At 43.8% G+C, this 18,807-nt stretch overlaps 1 protein-coding gene across 3 annotated transcripts in view; it reads right to left on the bottom strand.

The window, feature by feature from the left end:
• The window catches only part of Pisd (phosphatidylserine decarboxylase), a 45,856-nt gene that overhangs the window by 16,531 nt on the left and 10,518 nt on the right, over nucleotides 1–18,807 (bottom strand). Inside the window, exons 2-3 of one of the 3 annotated variants that reach the window (XM_031340692.1) lie at nucleotides 15,122–15,201; nucleotides 3,562–3,737 (exon numbers count right to left, since the gene is read on the bottom strand). In XM_031340692.1, the coding sequence (XP_031196552.1) occupies nucleotides 3,562–3,737; nucleotides 15,122–15,201 (256 nt within the window). Of the gene's footprint in view, nucleotides 1–3,561; nucleotides 3,738–15,121; nucleotides 15,202–18,807 lie in introns of those variants that run through there. The other 2 variants (XM_031340697.1, XM_031340694.1) reach the window with 2 other exon arrangements.

Genomic DNA, 18,807 nt, shown 5'->3' on the forward strand with positions numbered 1-18,807 from the left:
CTCTCTCTCTCTCTCTCTCTCTCTCTCTCTCTATGTTTTTCAAGACAGGGTTTTTCTGTATAGCCCTGGCTGTTCTGGAACTCACTCTGTAGACCAAGTTGGCCTCAAACTCAGAAATCTGCCTGCCTCTGCCTCCCAAGTGCTGGGATTAAAGGCATATGCCACCACTGCGCACTGTAACACCCTATAAAATAAAATAAAAAAACAGGTCACATCCTTCCACCATATCATGTGCATAAGGAAGGGAGCAAGGAGAGAAAATACTGGACCAAAGCAAGAGAGAAAATCAGCTGGGCCAACTTAAACTCTGCATCTCCATGTATGATATCAAAATGCTCTTCAGATCTCCAACTCCTTTCAGCTTTGTTTACTGCAACAAACTTCTTTCTCTTGGGCTGATTCCACTCCCGGCTGGTATCTTTCTTCAGCAGATATCCCACAGCTCTGGCATCTCAAACCTCTCGAGATCCCCAAGGCAATTCAAGCTTCACTTTCACAGCTTCACACAATGGCCTCTCTGGGCCTCCATGCAGGGACATCTCTACCACATTCAGCCACTTTCCTTAGTCAGGGAGTAAGATTCCATAACCACTTTCTTCTATTCTTGACTCTGAAGCGTGAACCATGTGGCTAAAGTTACCAAGTTCCATTGTTTGCTAGGGTTGGATATGTTCCTCTTGTTCAATTATATCTTCACTAGCTTTTTGTTTTCAATGGTTTTCTTTACGCTAAGGTTAGTTGTTCTAGAACTTGCTCTGTAGACTCACCTGGAACTCAGAGATCTCCTGAGTGCTGGGATGAAAGGTGGGAACCATCACTCCGAGACCTACACTTTTCTTGAATTTCTTTTCTCTAGATGGAGGCTGAGCTTGGTGGAATCTCACCCCAGGTCATCACTCTGTTAATCCCATTTAATATCTTTGAACTCGGGATTTAGGTCCATTCCATTTCCTGGTTCACATTTAATACTTGAACCATACATTTTGTATTCCTTTCTAAGCTCGCTCCATTTCAACAACAATAACGAAATGCTATTCATAAGAGTGAAACCCACAGGACAGAATCTATGCTAGGCTGTTTTTTTCTTTTTTTTTTGATTTATTTTTTATTTATTTTATGTGTATGAGTACACTGTAGCTGTACAGATGGCCGTGAGCTATCATGTGTGTGGCTGCTGTTGATCTCAGGACCTCTGCCGGCCCCGCTCGCTCCGGCCCCACTCGCTTTGCTTTGTGACGGCGAAATTTACTGCAGCTGTCTTCAGACGCACCAGAAGAGGGCATCAGATCTCATTACAGATGATTGTGAGCCACCATGTGGTTGCTGGGATCGGAACTCAGTGCTCTTATCAGCTAAGCCATCTCGCCAACCCTATGTCAGGCTGTTTTAAGACTTCCTTTGTCAATGCAGTTGAACTAAATCTCTTCACCATAGCCTCAGGCAGACTCTTCGGACAAGGGCAAAAAGCAGCCACATTCTTCACCATAATCTTTAGACAACATTCTAAAAATTTTTTTTTCCTAAAGCTTCTTGAGCCAGGCACCCACAATTCGAATCACCCTTGAGCTATTAGGACATACCTATCTCTGCCACCAAATGCTGAGGTGACAGGGACATGCTGCCATGCATGGCTTTTCACATGGGTGCTACTGGTTTGTACTTGGGTCTTCATCCTTGTATAGTGAACTCTATTGCCCACCTCTCCAGCTCCCTGAATCCGTTATTTTCAAAGTACCACAAGAACGAATGGTCACAATTGGGAAAATCTCTTTTGTTTGCCACGAGCTTAGGCAGGAACTGGAGATGAGAGGTGCTGCCAGTTCAAGCCTCTCCTCACCCTGCTACCACCACAAAATATCCTAGCATCAGCCCAGAGCACACTACTTTCTATGAAATGAAATGCTAGCATCTTACTGGACAGCCCAGGAATTCTCTAGCCATGTTACTCACATAAGGGATGGTTACCTAGAACTCCCACAGTTCTTTACCTACAGGTGTCTGAGAACTCATACTGCATAGGCCATTCCACATCAGTGTCTTGCCAGTTTAGGCTTGGGACCTTAACCCCACCCTTCTACAACCATCATATAAAAATCATGGTGCACATCTTTTAACATCATGCAGAGAATGATGTAGAAAAATGACAAGTTTGAGGCCAACCTAAGCAACTTAGACTTTGACTCAAAGTAAAATTAGAAAGAACTAGACTACAGCTCAATGGTAAAGCATGCATGCAGCCTGGTTGACACCCTGGGTTGAATCCTCAGTGCCATAGAGAAATGGAGGGGAGAGAGAGAAGAGGAAGGGAAGGGAAGAGGGAAGGAGACAAGGAAGAAGGAACAGGAGGAGGGAGGAAACAGAGAGAAATCCTTAACAGTGGATTCTATTGGAAGAAACTGGTCAAAACCCACAATACTATAGAACCTATCCTGGAAGGAGGCTCATCACATAGCAATGGCAACAAAATCAGTGACAAGAGACTGTAGGAACATGGCAGAGCATTAGCTGTTTTCCCACTCAACTTGCTATTTCACAGTTAAAGATACAGAGGACCAGGGAGAGAGTGACACTTCAAGTTCATACAGTTGGTATGAGTGACTTGCCATCAGCAAGCTGAGGTCATATCAGCTGAGGTAGACAAACAGTCCTCACCCTCTTCTGCCCAGTACTAGGACCAGTCACAGGTCATTTGATAAATCAGGTCTTTCTCTTGTTAAATGATGGATGAAGAAAAAACAATCTTGTGGGGCTTTTTGTAACTATATATGAGTGCAGTATGTGACGTGTATGTGCTGGTATTAGAACAGAAGGTAGATGTCAGGTGTCCGGCACTACCACCCTCTCTCTACCTGTTCCCTTGAAACAGGGTGCCTCATTGAACCTGGACCTAGGTCAAAGGCAGCAAGCCCCAGCAATCCTCTTGTGTCTGCCCTGCCATGGTGGTGAAGTTACAAGTACATGTGACCATGTCCAGCCTCATGCTTGTTCTCAGATCCTCATGCCTGGACCTCAGATGCTCTGACTTGATGAGCCATGTTCCTGGCCCTAAATTACAGCTTTACATCAAATTTCAGTGAGTCCTGAATGTCTACTGAATCAGAGGCTCATCCTGGAAGAGGCACTGTGCTGTATAAGACTCACAATGGTTCAGGAACGTGGTGGTTGCCCCATCCCTCCCACGTGACAGCCTGGTATGGAGCATTCTGAGTGCTAATAAAGCAATTTGATTATAACAGTCTGGTTCCTTGAGAGAAAGAATCCTTATCACAAAAGCCAACATGTCACCCTTCTTAGCCCCAGAACAATAGCCAAGATGGCTGCTGGCAAAACGAGTGCAAAAAGTGATTCCAACAGCAGGCACTTTCTGCTCAGAATGCAGGGGGGACCAGGGCCAGGTCTTTAAACAGAAGACAAGCTTTATAGCATATCAAAGGTGTGATTCCTACAGATCCAAAATCCACCAGAAACACGAGAGACAACACAAGAAAGCAAATGTGATTTGTTCAAACCATTTCATTGAGAAAGTCACAGCTGTCTGAGATGAGAACACATCACTCCTACCTCCCAGTGACTAGCAAGTTTAGGTGGAATCTCCAAGCCCAGCTTCTCAAGCTCCCGCTCCCTGTACTTCTCATACTGCCGGTACCCAGCATACCCTCCACCTGTTGCCAACAGGATAGGCACTGGGCGCAGCAGGAACAAGGATCGGACAGGAGCAGTATGGAATTTTCTGACACCTGTAACAGAAAAAATAGGGAGACTGAGCATGGGAGACAGAAGTAAAAATGAGCCATGCAATCCCAGTATCACAAGAGAGCCAGAAAGAAGTCCTCAGTGAAGGGGACCAGACTGGACCGGAGAGTACTGAAGTACAGCTCCTAAGACCCTTTTCCAAGTCATGTCACCCAGTAAGGACAGGCAGCTTGGCTATGGAACCAGTCATGGACTGAAAACAAAAACTCTGAACTGTGCTGGCTTCATTATGTAGACTTATGATCCTCGCTACTCCTAAGGCTAGCCTGGGTCACTTAGGAAGACCCAAGCTCAAAATAACAAGTCAAAACTGGCCTACTGATCAAGCTCGGTAATAGAGAACTCACCTAGGATATATAAGCCCTATGATCCATCCCTGGTACTATTAAAAAAAAAAAAAAAGACAGTCAGTTGTGGTAGCCCCCACCTTTAATCTCAGCACTTGGGAGGCAGAGGAAGGCAGTTCTCTGAATTCAAGGCCAGCTTATATATATGTCAAGGTCTACGCCAAGCAGAGCTACATAGACCCTGTCTCACAACATCAAGAACATACCAGAATCATGCATAAATGAAGAAGAGAGGGTTTGAGAAATAAGAAAACCTCAGAGGTTTAGAAACTAATCAAGGTAGGCTCAGCTTGACACGCTACTGACACGCTATATAGACACCAGTCCTCACCCTGTTCTTCTCTTGGAAGCTACGTGGTCTTTACAAGTCAGGCTAGGCTCTGACGCTCTAAAATGCACAAGCACATAAGCTCCTAACAAGGAGCAACACCAGTCAGACACAGAAAGATGCTTCAGCTCTTACTTACAGATAGAATCTAGAAAGGTGACAGGGCTAGAATAGCCCAGTGGTAGAGCATGTGCTTAGTATGTGTAAGGGTTTGATTTCCAGCACTGCAAATTAACTGTTTTTAAAGGTGGTTAGAGTAAGAGCTGAGGCAGGAAAGCCAAGGACAACTGTAGTTCTGAAGAACAGTAAGTCAGAAGGCCTAAGGTACAATATAAGGATTATTAACATTATATATTAATAACTTGCCAAAAGAGAGTAGAGTACTCTTATCAATACCAATGAGAAAAGGAGTTACATGAGATGATAATTTCAGTAATTTGCTGGATTATATCAATCACTTCACTGTGTATCTCTAGAGCACTCTGTCCTGTTGGCTGACCTGGTGGTACACTCCTATAATCCCAACACCTAGGAGGGTAGAGGAAGGGGAATAGTGTTCAAGGCCAGCCTGGAAAAAACGAAAAAATAAAAAAACAAAAAAGCAAACCCAAACCACCATGCAATATGCCTTAAATATATACACTGAAGAAACCAAAGCACACCAAGAACCCTCAAGAGCTGAGTCATGAACAGCAAAGTAGATCTGTGCCGTGACTTGACTGGGGGAGGCCCACAGTACCTCATTTCACTGGTCAGTTTTAGTTATTCTGTTTTGTTTTGAGACAGGATCTGACGGATCCCAGGCCAGCCTCAAACTTAGTTACACTGATTGTGTAACTAAGACTGTCCTGATGCTCCTGCCTCTGGCTTTCAAGGGCTGGGCCTCTGTGTGTTGTCACCACAACCAGCCCATTCTTTTGTCATTGTTTATCCCCCTGAGGTACTAAGACTAAACCTAGGGTCTTGCCTGGGGTCTTGCTTATGCTGGACAAGAACTGCATAATGGAGCTACAATTCCCACCATGAGGTTCATTCACACTCTGCTCACTGGTTCTTTTAAAACTGTATTTGTTCAACTTATGTACGTATGCACATGAATGTCCTATACAGACATCGAGTGGATCCTGAGGACCAGACAGGTTATCAGATTCGGTAGCAAGAGCCTTTACCCACCAAGCCGGCTCACTGACATTCTGGCTTTTTTTTTTTTAAAAAAAGAGTACCAAAGAGTACACATGGTGGGACTAATGGCCCTAGCAGCATATGTATAGCCGAGGATGGCCAAGTAAGTCATCAGTGGGAGGAGAGGCCCTTGGCCCTGTGAAGGTTCTATGCCCCAGTGTAGGGGAATGCCAGGGCCAGTAAGCAGGAGAGGGTGGGGTGGCAAGCAGGGGGAGGGGGAAGGGAAGAGCGGCTTGTTCTTGTTGTTGTTGTTTTTTTGGAGGGGAAATTGGGAAAGGAGATATCATATAACATGTAAATAAAGAAAACATCTAATAGAAAAAATAGAAAGAGAAAAAAAAAAAAAAGCAAATGTGGATGTCATAAATCTTTCCCGTTGTCTAATCACAACTAATGATCCTGCTACTTGGCAGGTTATCTGTTGGAGCGGCCTGTCTTGCCTTGGACAGGCAACTTTGGGAATGAGGGACTCCAAGAGGGAAGCATGAGCAACATGAGCAATACTTTCCATCCCTGGAAAGGCCACTCAGGAGTGGCGCTGTCCTTCAATGTGTCTTTCAACAAACAGTTCTGAAATGCTAGGGTCCAGTCTGTTTCTGCGTTCTCGCGCTCTCTCTCTCTCTCTCTCTCCCCCTTCCTCCCTGTCTTTCTCTAATTTATTTATGTTTAGTCTATGTGCACTGGTGTTTTGCCTGCATGTATTTCTGTGTGAGGGTATCAGATATTGGAGTTACAGACAGTTGTGAGCTGTTGTGGGTGCAGGGAATTGTCCTCCAGGAGAGCAGTCAGTGCTCTTAACCACTGAGCCATCTCTTCAGCCCTTGCTTCCTATCTATTTAAGATGTCTCAGAATCTTAACAATACTAACTTAAAAACCAAAAAGACAGAGCTCTGATCAAGAAAGACTTGTCAGGGTATGAGAGTGCAAGACATGGCATCCACCCTGGACTCTTGCTTAGGCCATTTTAGGTTTAATTGTCTTGATGGAGAATCCCATGGAAAACTCCCTGACTCTGGCCTAAGAACCTGAGGTCAAGATGCCCCAGCTAACTTAGCTTAGCTTCTGTTAAACTGCCTGCTTGTGCAGGACTCACTCTGGCTAACCACTTATTTTACTTTCTTTTAAACTGCTTCCTTTCCCCAAACCTCCCCGTGAACCTGCTGCTGCTGCATGAGATACCAGGATGTGGGTGGGTTTTTTTGTTGTTGTTGATTTTTTTTTTTTTTGCCTTTAAAACCCCTTACCCTAAACACTTGGGTCCCAAATACTTGAGTGTAGTCTCAGACAGCTGGAATAAAGACTTTTAACTAGGGGCTAGAGAGATGGCTCAGCGGTTAAGAGCACTGACTTCTCTTCCAGAGGTCCAGAGTTCAATTCCCAGTAAGCACATGGTGGCTCACAACCATCTGTAATGGGGTCTGATGATGCCCTCTTCTGGTGTGTCTGAAGACAGCTATAGTGTGTTCATATAAATAAATTTTAAAAAAAGACTTTCAACTGGCTATAAACTATGTCTGAGTGGTCATCCTTGGTGGGCTCCCGTAAGAAGAGCAAGATCTACCCTTCAATTTGCTCTTTCTGAACTGATTCCCAATGAACCCAGTCTGCAGCCGATACTTACAGGCACAGTGCTCAATGTTTTCTGCTATCTTTTGTTTAGTTTTTGTTTTTAAAGGCAGGGTCTTACTCTTTTTGCCAGGCTGGGCTCAAGCTCAAAGCAGTGTTCCTGCTTCGGTCTCCCAAGTGCTGGATGAGCAACCACCACGCCCAGTTTCATTTATAGGTTTTTCTCTTAACTTTTCTTTCTCTTCTTTTCTATTTTGCAATTATACATGTGTTTGTGTTCATGAGAGTACAGGTGACAGCCAAATGCAGAAGATGTCAGATCCCCTGGTGCTGGAGTTACAGGTGGGTTTGAAGACCAGGAGTTAGATTCCTGGGTAGGCAGACAGGGAGAGGGGCCATGGCTTGGTAATAAAAGTTGCATCCTTCTAAGATGGCCAGCCTCTGACTTGAGACAGCCTTTTTCCTCATTCTCTGACTTGAGACAAAAACCTGGCAGCTTAAAACAAAGGCCTCATCTCCCTACAACAGGTCCCCTGGTGATGGAGTGGTTCAACAAATTCAAGGTCAGCTCTAGACACTGAACAGCTCTGGGCCAACCAACAGCCATCTTTCTTCAAGTTGATCAACTTAAATTAGGGGAGAAAAACTCTAGCGACTGAAAATAACTGATCCCTTGAAAAGAAACTAGATGTTTTGGCTTCCCAAGTTCAATCTCTGCTTTGCAGAGCATCGTTTTCTGTGTCTGCAGCATGCATGCATCTCATCTCCCCATCCCCACAACGAACTCCACTCAACTGCTGTCTGCAGTGTTCAAGATTTCTCCAGCCTATCACTTTGGGGGCTCATCCAGGAACACCGACTCATCAGAAATCAGGCTAAACCCCGAAAGGATAAGAAGGTGTATCCACTAAGCAGCTGGCAACTTCCCTGTCCTGAAACAAGACTGGTCATTTTATTTTCTTTCTTACAAGGAAGATAGTATGTACCCTAAGAAACCAAGTAAACTGGTGACTAGAAATCTGTGAACAGGCTCTAAAATTATACTATTAACCTAGTCTGGCTCCATAGCAAGACTGGTGCCTGAAGGAAGGATATTTTTAGGGAAGTAGTTACTATATGGAGACTGACAAACCTTTGGATTTTCAATGCATCTGAATGCTTTTGTCTCCTCTGCCACCTTTGAGACTGAGATAGGCTAACTACTGTTTTAACAAACTGGATGATATCTATCTTCTCTCTCTCTCTGAGAGCCTTCACACGGATCAAAGCTCCTACGACAGAATTCCTTCCCTGTTTCTTTATCTCGCTGAGGGCAGGGTACTGCTCCCTCCTACAACCATGCTAACTAACCAAGGGTCTGTTAAAGAAAGGGCACAAAGGTCCACATTTAGTCTGTGAGATGTGTGGATCCCAGAGTTTTGTGCCTGAAGGGAGAGAGGCTCACCTTATGAGGAAGATGGGCTAACCTTGAATGAAAAACAACCATGTATCTTGTCACCATCTTGGCTGATGACTTCATTAAGATGGAAGCAACCATGTGGTCAGCAGCCATCACTGCTAATGTTATAAAGAAGGCCAATGCCATGTGACTTCCCTGCCATCTTGGTTAATGTAACCACATGGCATAAACCAAATATGGTAGTGAAAGACCCTCTGAAGGGACCCTCACTCAAGTCCCAGGAGACACGCACCCAATGAAACACAAGAGGCCGCCTTGATGCAAAGCGCACGAGGTTTTTTATTTGGAGCGCTCTGGGCGGACCCCCCAATCTCACAGAATCGTGCGGAGGCTAAGGGGTTAGGGGTTTATATAGGAAAAAAGGTCTGAGGGAACAAAGGAATCAGGGTGGCTATACATGATTGGTTATTTTGAATGTAGTTCATGCAGTTTAGAGTTGAAAATTCCTAAAAAGGAGAGTGAAAAAGGAGTGCTTATTCAGGGTTCCTAATTGACCTTTAGCTAATACATAAGGGGACCAGATGGCTCATTATTCAATGTCAGCCCTGGCAAGTCCCAGGCACCTAGGCTCCGGACATGCCCTATCTCCATGTTTTATGTCTTCCTGACCTGGGCTACGGGCATCTCCTTGCATTTTTGCCCTAACTTCGTGGTTTTATGTCTCCCTGACCTTTCAGTCTCCTAACAGTTTTGATCTGTATTCACAGGCCTGGCCCATCCTTTCCTTTGCTAACACAGGTCTCAAATTTAACTCTTTCAATCCCAGGCTTACGTGGGCAAGTTCGTGCTGAATTTTTTTCAGTAGTACCCATAAAGTTTCCTGTTCCTACTGAGCCCTCTGGTTATCACTGTATCTGCTTCTCTGTCTCTCTGTCTTTCTCTCTCTGTCTCTGTCTCTGTGTCTCTGACTCTCTGACTCTAGACTACAGAGACTACACTAGGCCTCCAAAGTTTTTTTCTTAATGCTGTTTTGTTTTATGATTGTGCCTTTCAATTACAATAATAGAGGGTAATCTAATATGATCACTGAGTTCTTTCACCTTTTTTTTGTTTTGCTATATTTACTTTCTTTAGACTACAAGGATTTACATATGATGAATTATAAGAAGTGCCCTCCTAATTTAGTGGTGGTTCACAAATTGGGCTCCTAAGACAGTGGCCCAGCTGCCAATACCCTATAATGGCTACCCAAGCTTAGCTGGGCTAGATGGTCGTGAAGAAACAGAAACCTAACCCTAATGTTTCTCAGAAACTCAGTGACTTGGGAACTTTGTTCATCAAATAACTACAGTTTCCTCATTCCTCCCTAACTAGCCATCCACCTCAGAAAGATATCTTCTACCCATAAACTGGTCTGATTGCATCAGGAACAGACCCCTCCTGCTAGGCTCACCTCGGGCAACCTATTCTAGTCAAGACAAGAAAAAACGGCTCCCAAGAGGGAGAAATCTGCCCTTAAGCGTTCAGGAACCTTGTGAAGGCTCCTGCTCTCCCAGGCTGGGCTGCCCTTCTCTACCCTGGTAAGAGCGCCTAGCAGCCCGCTCCCCAATAAACTTTTTCTCTACCCATGGAGTGGTTGTGTTTGCTGGTTTTGTTGTGTATATTTAGACAGTATTCTTTAAAAAAAAAAATCATGAGTGTTTATCATGTTTGCTTCCTATTTTTATAGCTCAAAAGGAAAAAAATGGACACAAGATCAAGTAGACCCTAAGACACAACAAGTGATCCCCTTTTAAATTGTTTTGACTAATATTCCAGACTCACTGGGGTCCTACCCCCCTTTGTTGGAGCTAGAGGTTACTTAACCTTACAGCACAAAAAAAAGACCATTATTTAGATCCCAGGAAAGGATATAAAAAACAAAAAGGTCTGTCTCTCAGAATGCATGTCATCTTAACCTTACTCTGCCCTAGAGATGAGGGTGTGTCTGTAGGGAACTAGTGTGTGTCCTGTGGGTGGGGTTAGAAGGAAACAAACACACATCCAACAACCACAGCCAGGGTACACCTGAACAGTGCAGAGATGGAACCACAGGCCCCACACTGGGAACCAGCCTGTGTGCTTAGGTCACGTTGACCATCCTTGGATTGGAGCCAGCCTTTGTGTTTAGGTCACACTGACCATGCCATTTCTGGATGCTGGGCTGAGAGACTTAGGGAGGATTAGGTGAACCTCCATCCATCTATCTCTCTCAGTCTTATCTTCACTTTAAAGATGGGAACAGAAACTTCGAGATTACTTCCAATTCCCCACAGGCTTGCCTCCTGGATGACTGTGGCAAGTTAAAGTCCCTCCGGTGCTTAGGAGAAAGCTTTAGTCTCCTTCTTAATCAGTAAATACCCTCTATGAAAAATCAGAAGTAGCTCTCCTAGGTAGCTCTAAATTATGATGCCATTCTTCAATTAGAGCTGCTCTGTAAACTAGAGAGAAATCCCCCTAAAATTTTCTATGTCCAAATGTTCTTTTACTTTCAGGACCATCTAGACCTTGCTAAATAATTACTACAGGATGAGCCCACAGATGCTAGCTACAGTAGACTTAGATGTGTCTAATCAAGGTTTATTTTATAGTGCTTAATTTCCAATCAGGCTTTACCTAAACACTAAGAAATACCTAACTGATGCAACTGTGCCTCTGGGTGTTCAACAACCATATTTGGAGTTATAAACTGACGTGGTTAGCGGAATTAAAAACAATGTTTTCCCCTTCATCCTTCAAGGTCAACTAAGTCCCAGGGAACCGTGGGGTGTCTCTCAAAATGTTCTATATTATAACTGTGGAAGGTAACTCATTCACTGTTCAGGGAAGAGTAGACTGCACACTCCCAAATAAAGCAATGGTCAAGCTAGCCCTTTGACTTAGCCTAATAGAGGCATTAACTGTCAAATGAAAGACTAGAGGAAACAGAGGCTCCTCCCAAGGCCAAGTAATCCTAGAGGACCAGATCTTCAACTGGCCTTTACCAAAAAAAAAAAAAGGAAAGAAAGAAAGAGAGAAAGAAAGAAAGAAAAAAATATATATAAATTAATCTTGGCCACCTACATAAACACCCAGCAGGAAAAGTATAGCCAGGTTTAAAAATGATCATGTTTCTTTAATAGTCCTCAAACACTATGCTCTACAATGAGATGCTATTTAGACATCAATTTCTCATTAGTGATTTGCTTCCTGATGGCCTTATCTGTTTCTCGAAGGGTACTTTTCACAGCTGTAGTATGATGTCCTGTATCCAAACCAATCACGTTCCCTGCCAGATACCCTGTTGTCAAACTCACAGGTCTGGGAAATTATTCAAGATATCAAAATGGGCCGAGCAGTAGTGGCGCATGCCTTTAATCCCAGCACTTGGGAGGCAGAGATAGGTGGATTTCTGAGTTCGAGGCCAGCCTGGTCTACAGAGTTGAGTTCCAGGACAGCCAGCGCTATACAAAGAAATCCTGTCCGGAAAACAAACAAACAAACAAACAAACAAACAAATGGAAAGATATAAAAATGGGCTGGATATGGTGATGTACACCTTTAATGCCAGCACTTGTAAGAATTGAGCAAACAGGGACACCTCATAAAAATACCAGGAAGCCAGGAATGTCCGTTAAGCTTAAAGTCAGAGAGCTTCAAAAGAGTTTACTGAACAAACATCCATCCCCAGGAGATACCCTAATTGCAGGGAGTAAAGCTCATTCCAGGAAATGTCCCCTGTAGGGGGTGGATCTCTCTCCTTTCTCCTCCTCACTAGGGGCACAAAGGACAACGGACACAAAAGACAATGGGCTCTACCAATGACAGATAACCAACTCAGGCTGTAAACCTATGTTCTGAAAGGGTAAAGAGTGTGTGCTTTTGTTCCTCGTGGTTGCTTTTGCCCAATTGCAGGAGGACCCCAGTATACTGGATCATTAAACCTCTTATTTATTGCATTGATCTCCATCTCTGTGTCTTTGTGAGTGGGACGACACCCTGGACATAAGACTTGGCTCTCTGAATCTTACACACTTAGAACGGAGAGACAGGTGGATCTCTCAGATTTGAGACCAGCCTGGTCTACAGATCGAGTTCTAGGATAGCCAGGGACACACAGGGAGACCCTGTCTCAAAAAAACAAAACAAAACAAACCCACAAACAAACAAAAGCAAAGCAAAACAAAACAAAAAGATGTCAAAACCATGCCCCTGGAACATTACTGGAGAACCCTACAAAAGGTATTTCTCTTTTAAAATGTCAATTAGATGCTGATGCCTAGTTATGACTTCAACAAATGGAACCTAGGTTTCACTTGGGTTTGGCCCATATTATCCATCTCCACAGAACATTACAGCTAGCATGTGGGCACAGGCATTGCTTGCTGGCAGTGTGATTTGCTTCCTGCCTTCTGCAGGCTTCTGGAAAAAAGATTCTGATACAAAGTCCTCAGCGATACAATTATGCCTCACCTTACTAAACAAACAAATGTTAGCTATGATGTTGAGGAATTTTCTATTAATCTTGTCTGTTCTCTATGAGGTTATAATAGAAGAAACCCAATGGCTAAAGAAAGGTTCCTGGAGCTCTTAAGCCAGACGAATGGTATCTCCCCCCAGTGTACATCTTTTTTTTTTAAAAAAAGATTTATTTATTTATTTTATGTGTATGAGTACACTGTAGCTGTACAGATGGCTGTGAGCTATTATGTGGCTTCTGGGAACTGAACCCAGGACCTCTGCTTGCTCTGGCACACCCCCCCCCGCCCCTGCCCCCGCCCCTCACTTTGGTCCGGCCCCGCTGGCTCAGGCATAATACACTGTAGCTGTCTTTAGATGCATCAGAAGAGGGCATCAGATCTCATCAAGGATGGTTGTAAGCCACAATGTGGTTGCTGGAATCCGAACTCAGGACCTTCGGAAGAGCAGTCAGTGCTCTTACCCACTGAGCCATCTCGCCAGCCCCCACAGTGTACATCTTATGGTAGATGATGGTGACAGAAAAATCATCAATGTCGTTGACAACTATGACAAAGCCTGCTGAGGAGTCTCTGGATGGCGTTCTTGTCTGCTCTGTTCCTAAGGGCAAAATTGTCCCAGCTATTGTTCTAACTATGCTCAATAGGAATTATGGTACTTCCAAAGTGTCACTTTTTATGTTACGAATGCTACCTCACTCATCCAACAACTCCAAAGAGACACTCCATCACTAAAAGGCTGTTTGGTGCTCTGTCTTTGCCATTGGCTGTTTTACCATGGCCCCCTTAGATCAATTCTCCCCTAGGCGCCATGACTGCTGCTCCTTCAAGGTCAACCCTTTGTCAGTTGAAGCAGCCAGAGCCTTGAAAGCCCCCCCCACCCCCAGCAGAGACTTTGCTCTATCGAGGTCTTCTCCTCTCTGGTTCTGCCAGGCACATGAGCCTGCACACATGTGTCTCCTTACCCTGGGGAATCCCTTTCTTCAACTCCTGATTCTGTCCATGGTGCTTGAGCATTCTCTGCTGCTATTTTGTTCAAAATTCTTCCTTCCTTTTTTAACATCATCCAGAGCTGTAGACTGTATCAACTGTAAGCTGCCCAGTGTGGGCACTGGGAACAGAACCCAGGTCTTCTTCAAGACCAGTACATGCTCTTAACCCCTGACGATCTCGTCAATGTCCCTCTTAACTTTACACAGTATGTTGGTAAGCAGAGATGGTCACGTGCCTGTGAATCACGGCCTTCTGAGAACAGAGGCTGTGTCTTTGTGGGAAAAAAAATGAAGACTCCAGGTACACTGCTTAGGCTCCCACAATTCCAGCACCGAGTACTAATTGGTAACAACCACAAGGGTATCCATTAGTATCCATGTTTGTGGTAGGGTTTCTGCTGTTCTCATCAACTAGCTCATTTTATTCTCAGGGATAGTAATGGGCCATTAGAAATAGTATTCAATCTGATATATGAATCATATGTATGGGTAATAAAGACAACAACATTCTTCTCAGACGACTGGTTCTCACTCCACAGTGCTGAGGAGGGAGGTGCTACTCCATAGCACTTTCTACTCACAGCTCTCAAACTAAACAGTCTCTCTGGAGAGCATTTTGGCCTAAATACTGAAAAAGAGCAACTGTTTATAAAGCCTCACTCTATAGCTCAAGCTGCCTTCAAACCTATTATCTTACTGTCTCTAGCCTACTAAGGGCCAGCATTATAGGCAAGTACCATCAGGCCCAGCTCACACAGGGTTTCTGACCCAGGAATTCTAAATCTACATAGTAGTCCTTGAAATGGCCAAGATACTGCTAAGACTGTCTGTGGCAGAAAAAGCTAGAAACAAATACGCAACAGTAAATGGCAGTCACATACAGAGTCCTAGGCAGACAGTGACATGGCCGCCGAGGCACCAGGTATGGCTACACACCAGGCTACATGACCACACACATGTGCTTCAACAAGTTTTCAATTCTAACAACCTTATGTTTTTCCAACTTCCAGTTGAGGGCACCAATGGAGGGCCAGCAAGACCTTCGATTGTTCCTTACCTGTGTTATAGGCTTGAAGAGGTAGCTTCTGTAAGGTTCCCAGAAAATGGCGTATGGTAGTAGATTCATAGTGACAGGGGCTACAACCAAGAAAAATGGATCATTAAAATCTCAAACTTTGATTCTACTTAGAAACAGAATTGGCCTATTTAACCTACTTATTTTCCCTTGAAGAAAATGTTGACTAGTCTGACATTTCATACTTAGCATGACTCTTAAGAATGGCACACTGTCCATCTGCTGTAGAAATGCACTGGGTCTGATCCAATAAAAAGTATGTACTTCCTGGTAAAAGTTTACAAATGAAAAGCCTCTAAGACACATTACAAAAATAAATAAGGTAACTTAAATTGAATCAGTTGACAACTTTAAAAAATTGTTTTTAAGCACAATAAAGATGCTGAAGTGTGGCTCTTCGCAGTGGGCAGTTTGGGTGCGGGGTAGCAAGGGTCTCAGTGTTCTTTAAGTGTCCACTAGGAATCTGACCATGCTCCACTGAGTATATGGGCAACACAAACTAGGCATGGTGGGTTTTTGGGGAGGAAGGAGGTGTGGGGGAGGGGGCTTGGAGGGTACACCAGTGAGGGTGGACCCAGGAGGAATAGAAAACAAGTATGACTAGGATGCATTGTATGATATTCCAAAAATAATTTAAAAATATTATGTTGGAAAATATTTTTAAATTATTTTTTAACTCTGTGTATGAGTCTCTGTGAGTATGTGCATGTGCCTATAAAGGCCAGGGGAAGCTGTCAGATCCCCTGGAGCTATAGTTACAGATGGCTGTCAGTGGCCCAACGAGGAGGGATGCTGGGAACTGAACTTGGGTCATCTCCAAGAATAGCAAGCATACACTCTTGCCATCTCTGAGCCATCTCTCCAGCTCTACTGGCAACTCATCCTGCAGCCAAGGTTTTGACCTTAAGTTTACTATATAACTCAGGCTAATCTTAACTTCCTGTCCTCCTGTCTCCATTTCCTGAGTTCGGGGATCACAGGTGTGGGTCACCAAGCCCAACTTGGCAACATTAATACAGGTTGGAGATTCTACAGTATTGTTATCAATGTGAGCTTCATGGCTTTGACCACTGCACCACAGTTAATGAAAGGAACATCCTCATAAGAGAAGCTGAAATAGTAAGCACCATAGAGTCTTCCAGGCTCTATCCTGCAGATAAAGGGCTCTATACAGGAAAAGAGAATACGAACACGGAGTTTGCAGAATCTGCGTAAGGATAGCTGGGATTTTCTAGTTTTGGTTTTATTCACACAGAGTTTCTCTGTGTATCCCTCCCTATCTGTTCTGGAACTTGCACTGTAGACCAGGCTGGCCTTGAACTCAGAGATCTGCCTGCCTCTGCCTCTGGAGTGTTGGTGTTAAAGGTACCTTCTCCCAGCATCACTACTTTTTAATAACTTTTCTAAGTTTGAAACTGCTATACAATAAAAGCTTTTTCATTATTTGAGATATCATAATAAGCAGGAAACAAAGTCTCCAAGCCTAGTGTTTCTGTACCACGAAGGAAAAGCTGTGCAGAGATCTGTATGCACTGAGCCCTGCTCCATGAACCTCTGACCTTTTGGGCACTGAAAATTCAATGCTTTAAATATTCATTCTCTGGATGGTTCTTCCAGTTTAGAATGTTTTCTTTCTCTCTATCCCCCCTTCCCTTCTCTGCCCTCCACCCTCCCCCACGCCTATGTAGTTCAGGCTGACCTTGATTGTTCCCTCTTCCTGCCTCAGAGGAATGGTTGTGCATTACTATGTAGGCTCTGGTATACAATGTTTTCAACTGTCTTTTGTAGCCTTTTCACTACAAGCTGCAGTGAAACAGATATAAAGAAACATTTACCACTTCTCTGTGAATGGCATGGGCTAAGAAGTGCCACATCCTGGTGGAAATCAATGTATCCCAATGCTGATAAATGCTACACTGACAAATAGAGCAGTAATTTCTACTTAGCAACTGGATTTCCCCTCATCAAAAACAAACTTTCAATTCTCTGGATTTCAATTGTGTTTGTTTTCTGGCCTCCTTATGTAATGCACATACATATATGAGAGCACTCATGCATACCCTTTTATTTTGGGGGGTGAGGTGGGGGGGGTCTCAGTATATAGCTCCGGTTGGCCTAGAACTCACTATTTAGGTAAAACTAATCTTGAACTTCCAGAGGTCCTCTAGCCTCTGCTTCCTGGGCCATGGGACTAAAGACATGCACTATAATATCCAGCTTCAGTTTCCAAATATTGATCAGAAATCTAGATAAACTACATTCTTGGGCTGGAGAGATGGCTCAGCAGTTAAGAGCACTGACTGCTCTTCTGAAGGTCCTGAGTTCAAATCCCAGCAACCACATGGTGGCTCACAACCATCCTTAATGAGATCTAACACCCTCTTCTGGAGTGTCTGAAGACAGCTACAATGTACTTACATATAATAATAAATAAGTCTTTGGGCGGGAGCAAGTGGGGCTGGAGAGAACAACCATCTGTAATGAGATCTAACTCCCCTTCTGGAGTGTCTGAAGACAGCTACACTGTATTCACATATAATAATAAATAAATAAATCTTTAAAAAGAAGAAAAATGTCGGGAGGTGGTGGCGCATGCCTTTAATCCCAGCACTTGGGAGGCAGAGGCAGGTGGATTTCTGAGTTCAAGGCCAGCCTGGTCTACAGAGTGAGTTCCAGGACAGCCATTCTACACAGAGAATCCCTGTCTCGAAAAAACCAAAAAAACAAAACAAAACAAAACAAAAACAAACAAAAAAAAAAAAACAAGAAAAAAGAAACTATGTTTCTTCCTTGGAGCACTTTATGATATAAAAATATAACTTTCATTATTATAAACATCTAAACTGATTTCCTTGTGAAAACAGAAATGCATTTATGACTTTTGAACATATTATTTAACTTACGGATATTTAGTTGTTAAGTCCTACAAACACTATCAAGATTTCAGTGCTTTGATTTTTTTTTTTTCCTCATGAAACTTAAAAACACCCTCACCACATGGTGTTGATGGGCTAATGTGATGGGCCTAGTTCCTCCTGTAAGTGAGAAGCAGCAGGGCATATTGGCCTGTGGGAAGTCTTTAACAAATTTAGCACTGGCCCCTTAGAACCACTGCTCTCACTGTAAACAGTAAGCCTAAAGCCCTGTTTCCAAGTGGAATCCAAACAATGACTGTTGGAACTGACTAAAGGGCAAAATGTGTTGGGAAATTGATACTGGGCTACAGAGCAAAAGGCTCTCAAAACACAACAAAACAATAACAGAGGGTTCTACATACTCCTCTACTGTGTCTCTTCTAACTGAGGGCTTTGGGGAGGGCATGGATGACACAACTCACTATTTCTAGATACACAGCATTGAGGTGCTCTATTTGTGCACCCACCTTCCCCCACGGACTGCCCCATTATTACCAGCTTCTCTCTTATGACATAAATCCTGTAATTCCTGCAGTTTATACAGATGCCATGCACCACGGCTCTCGCTGGCTCCCACCCACCTTTCCTCTTTTATCACCGCTTTTAAAGCACTGCCTCCACTGTCAATCATGTCATCATGGTTTGGTCCAATCACATCACCTACAGTCCAAGTTGCCAGCACCCTCCATGTTCCACAAGTCACTTGTGTACACCCCAGGTTTCTTTCTTGGCCTGGCAGCCACAAAAAAAAAA

This window comes from Mastomys coucha, unplaced genomic scaffold, assembly GCF_008632895.1.
Source record: "Mastomys coucha isolate ucsf_1 unplaced genomic scaffold, UCSF_Mcou_1 pScaffold22, whole genome shotgun sequence".
Lineage (NCBI taxonomy): Eukaryota > Metazoa > Chordata > Mammalia > Rodentia > Muridae > Mastomys > Mastomys coucha.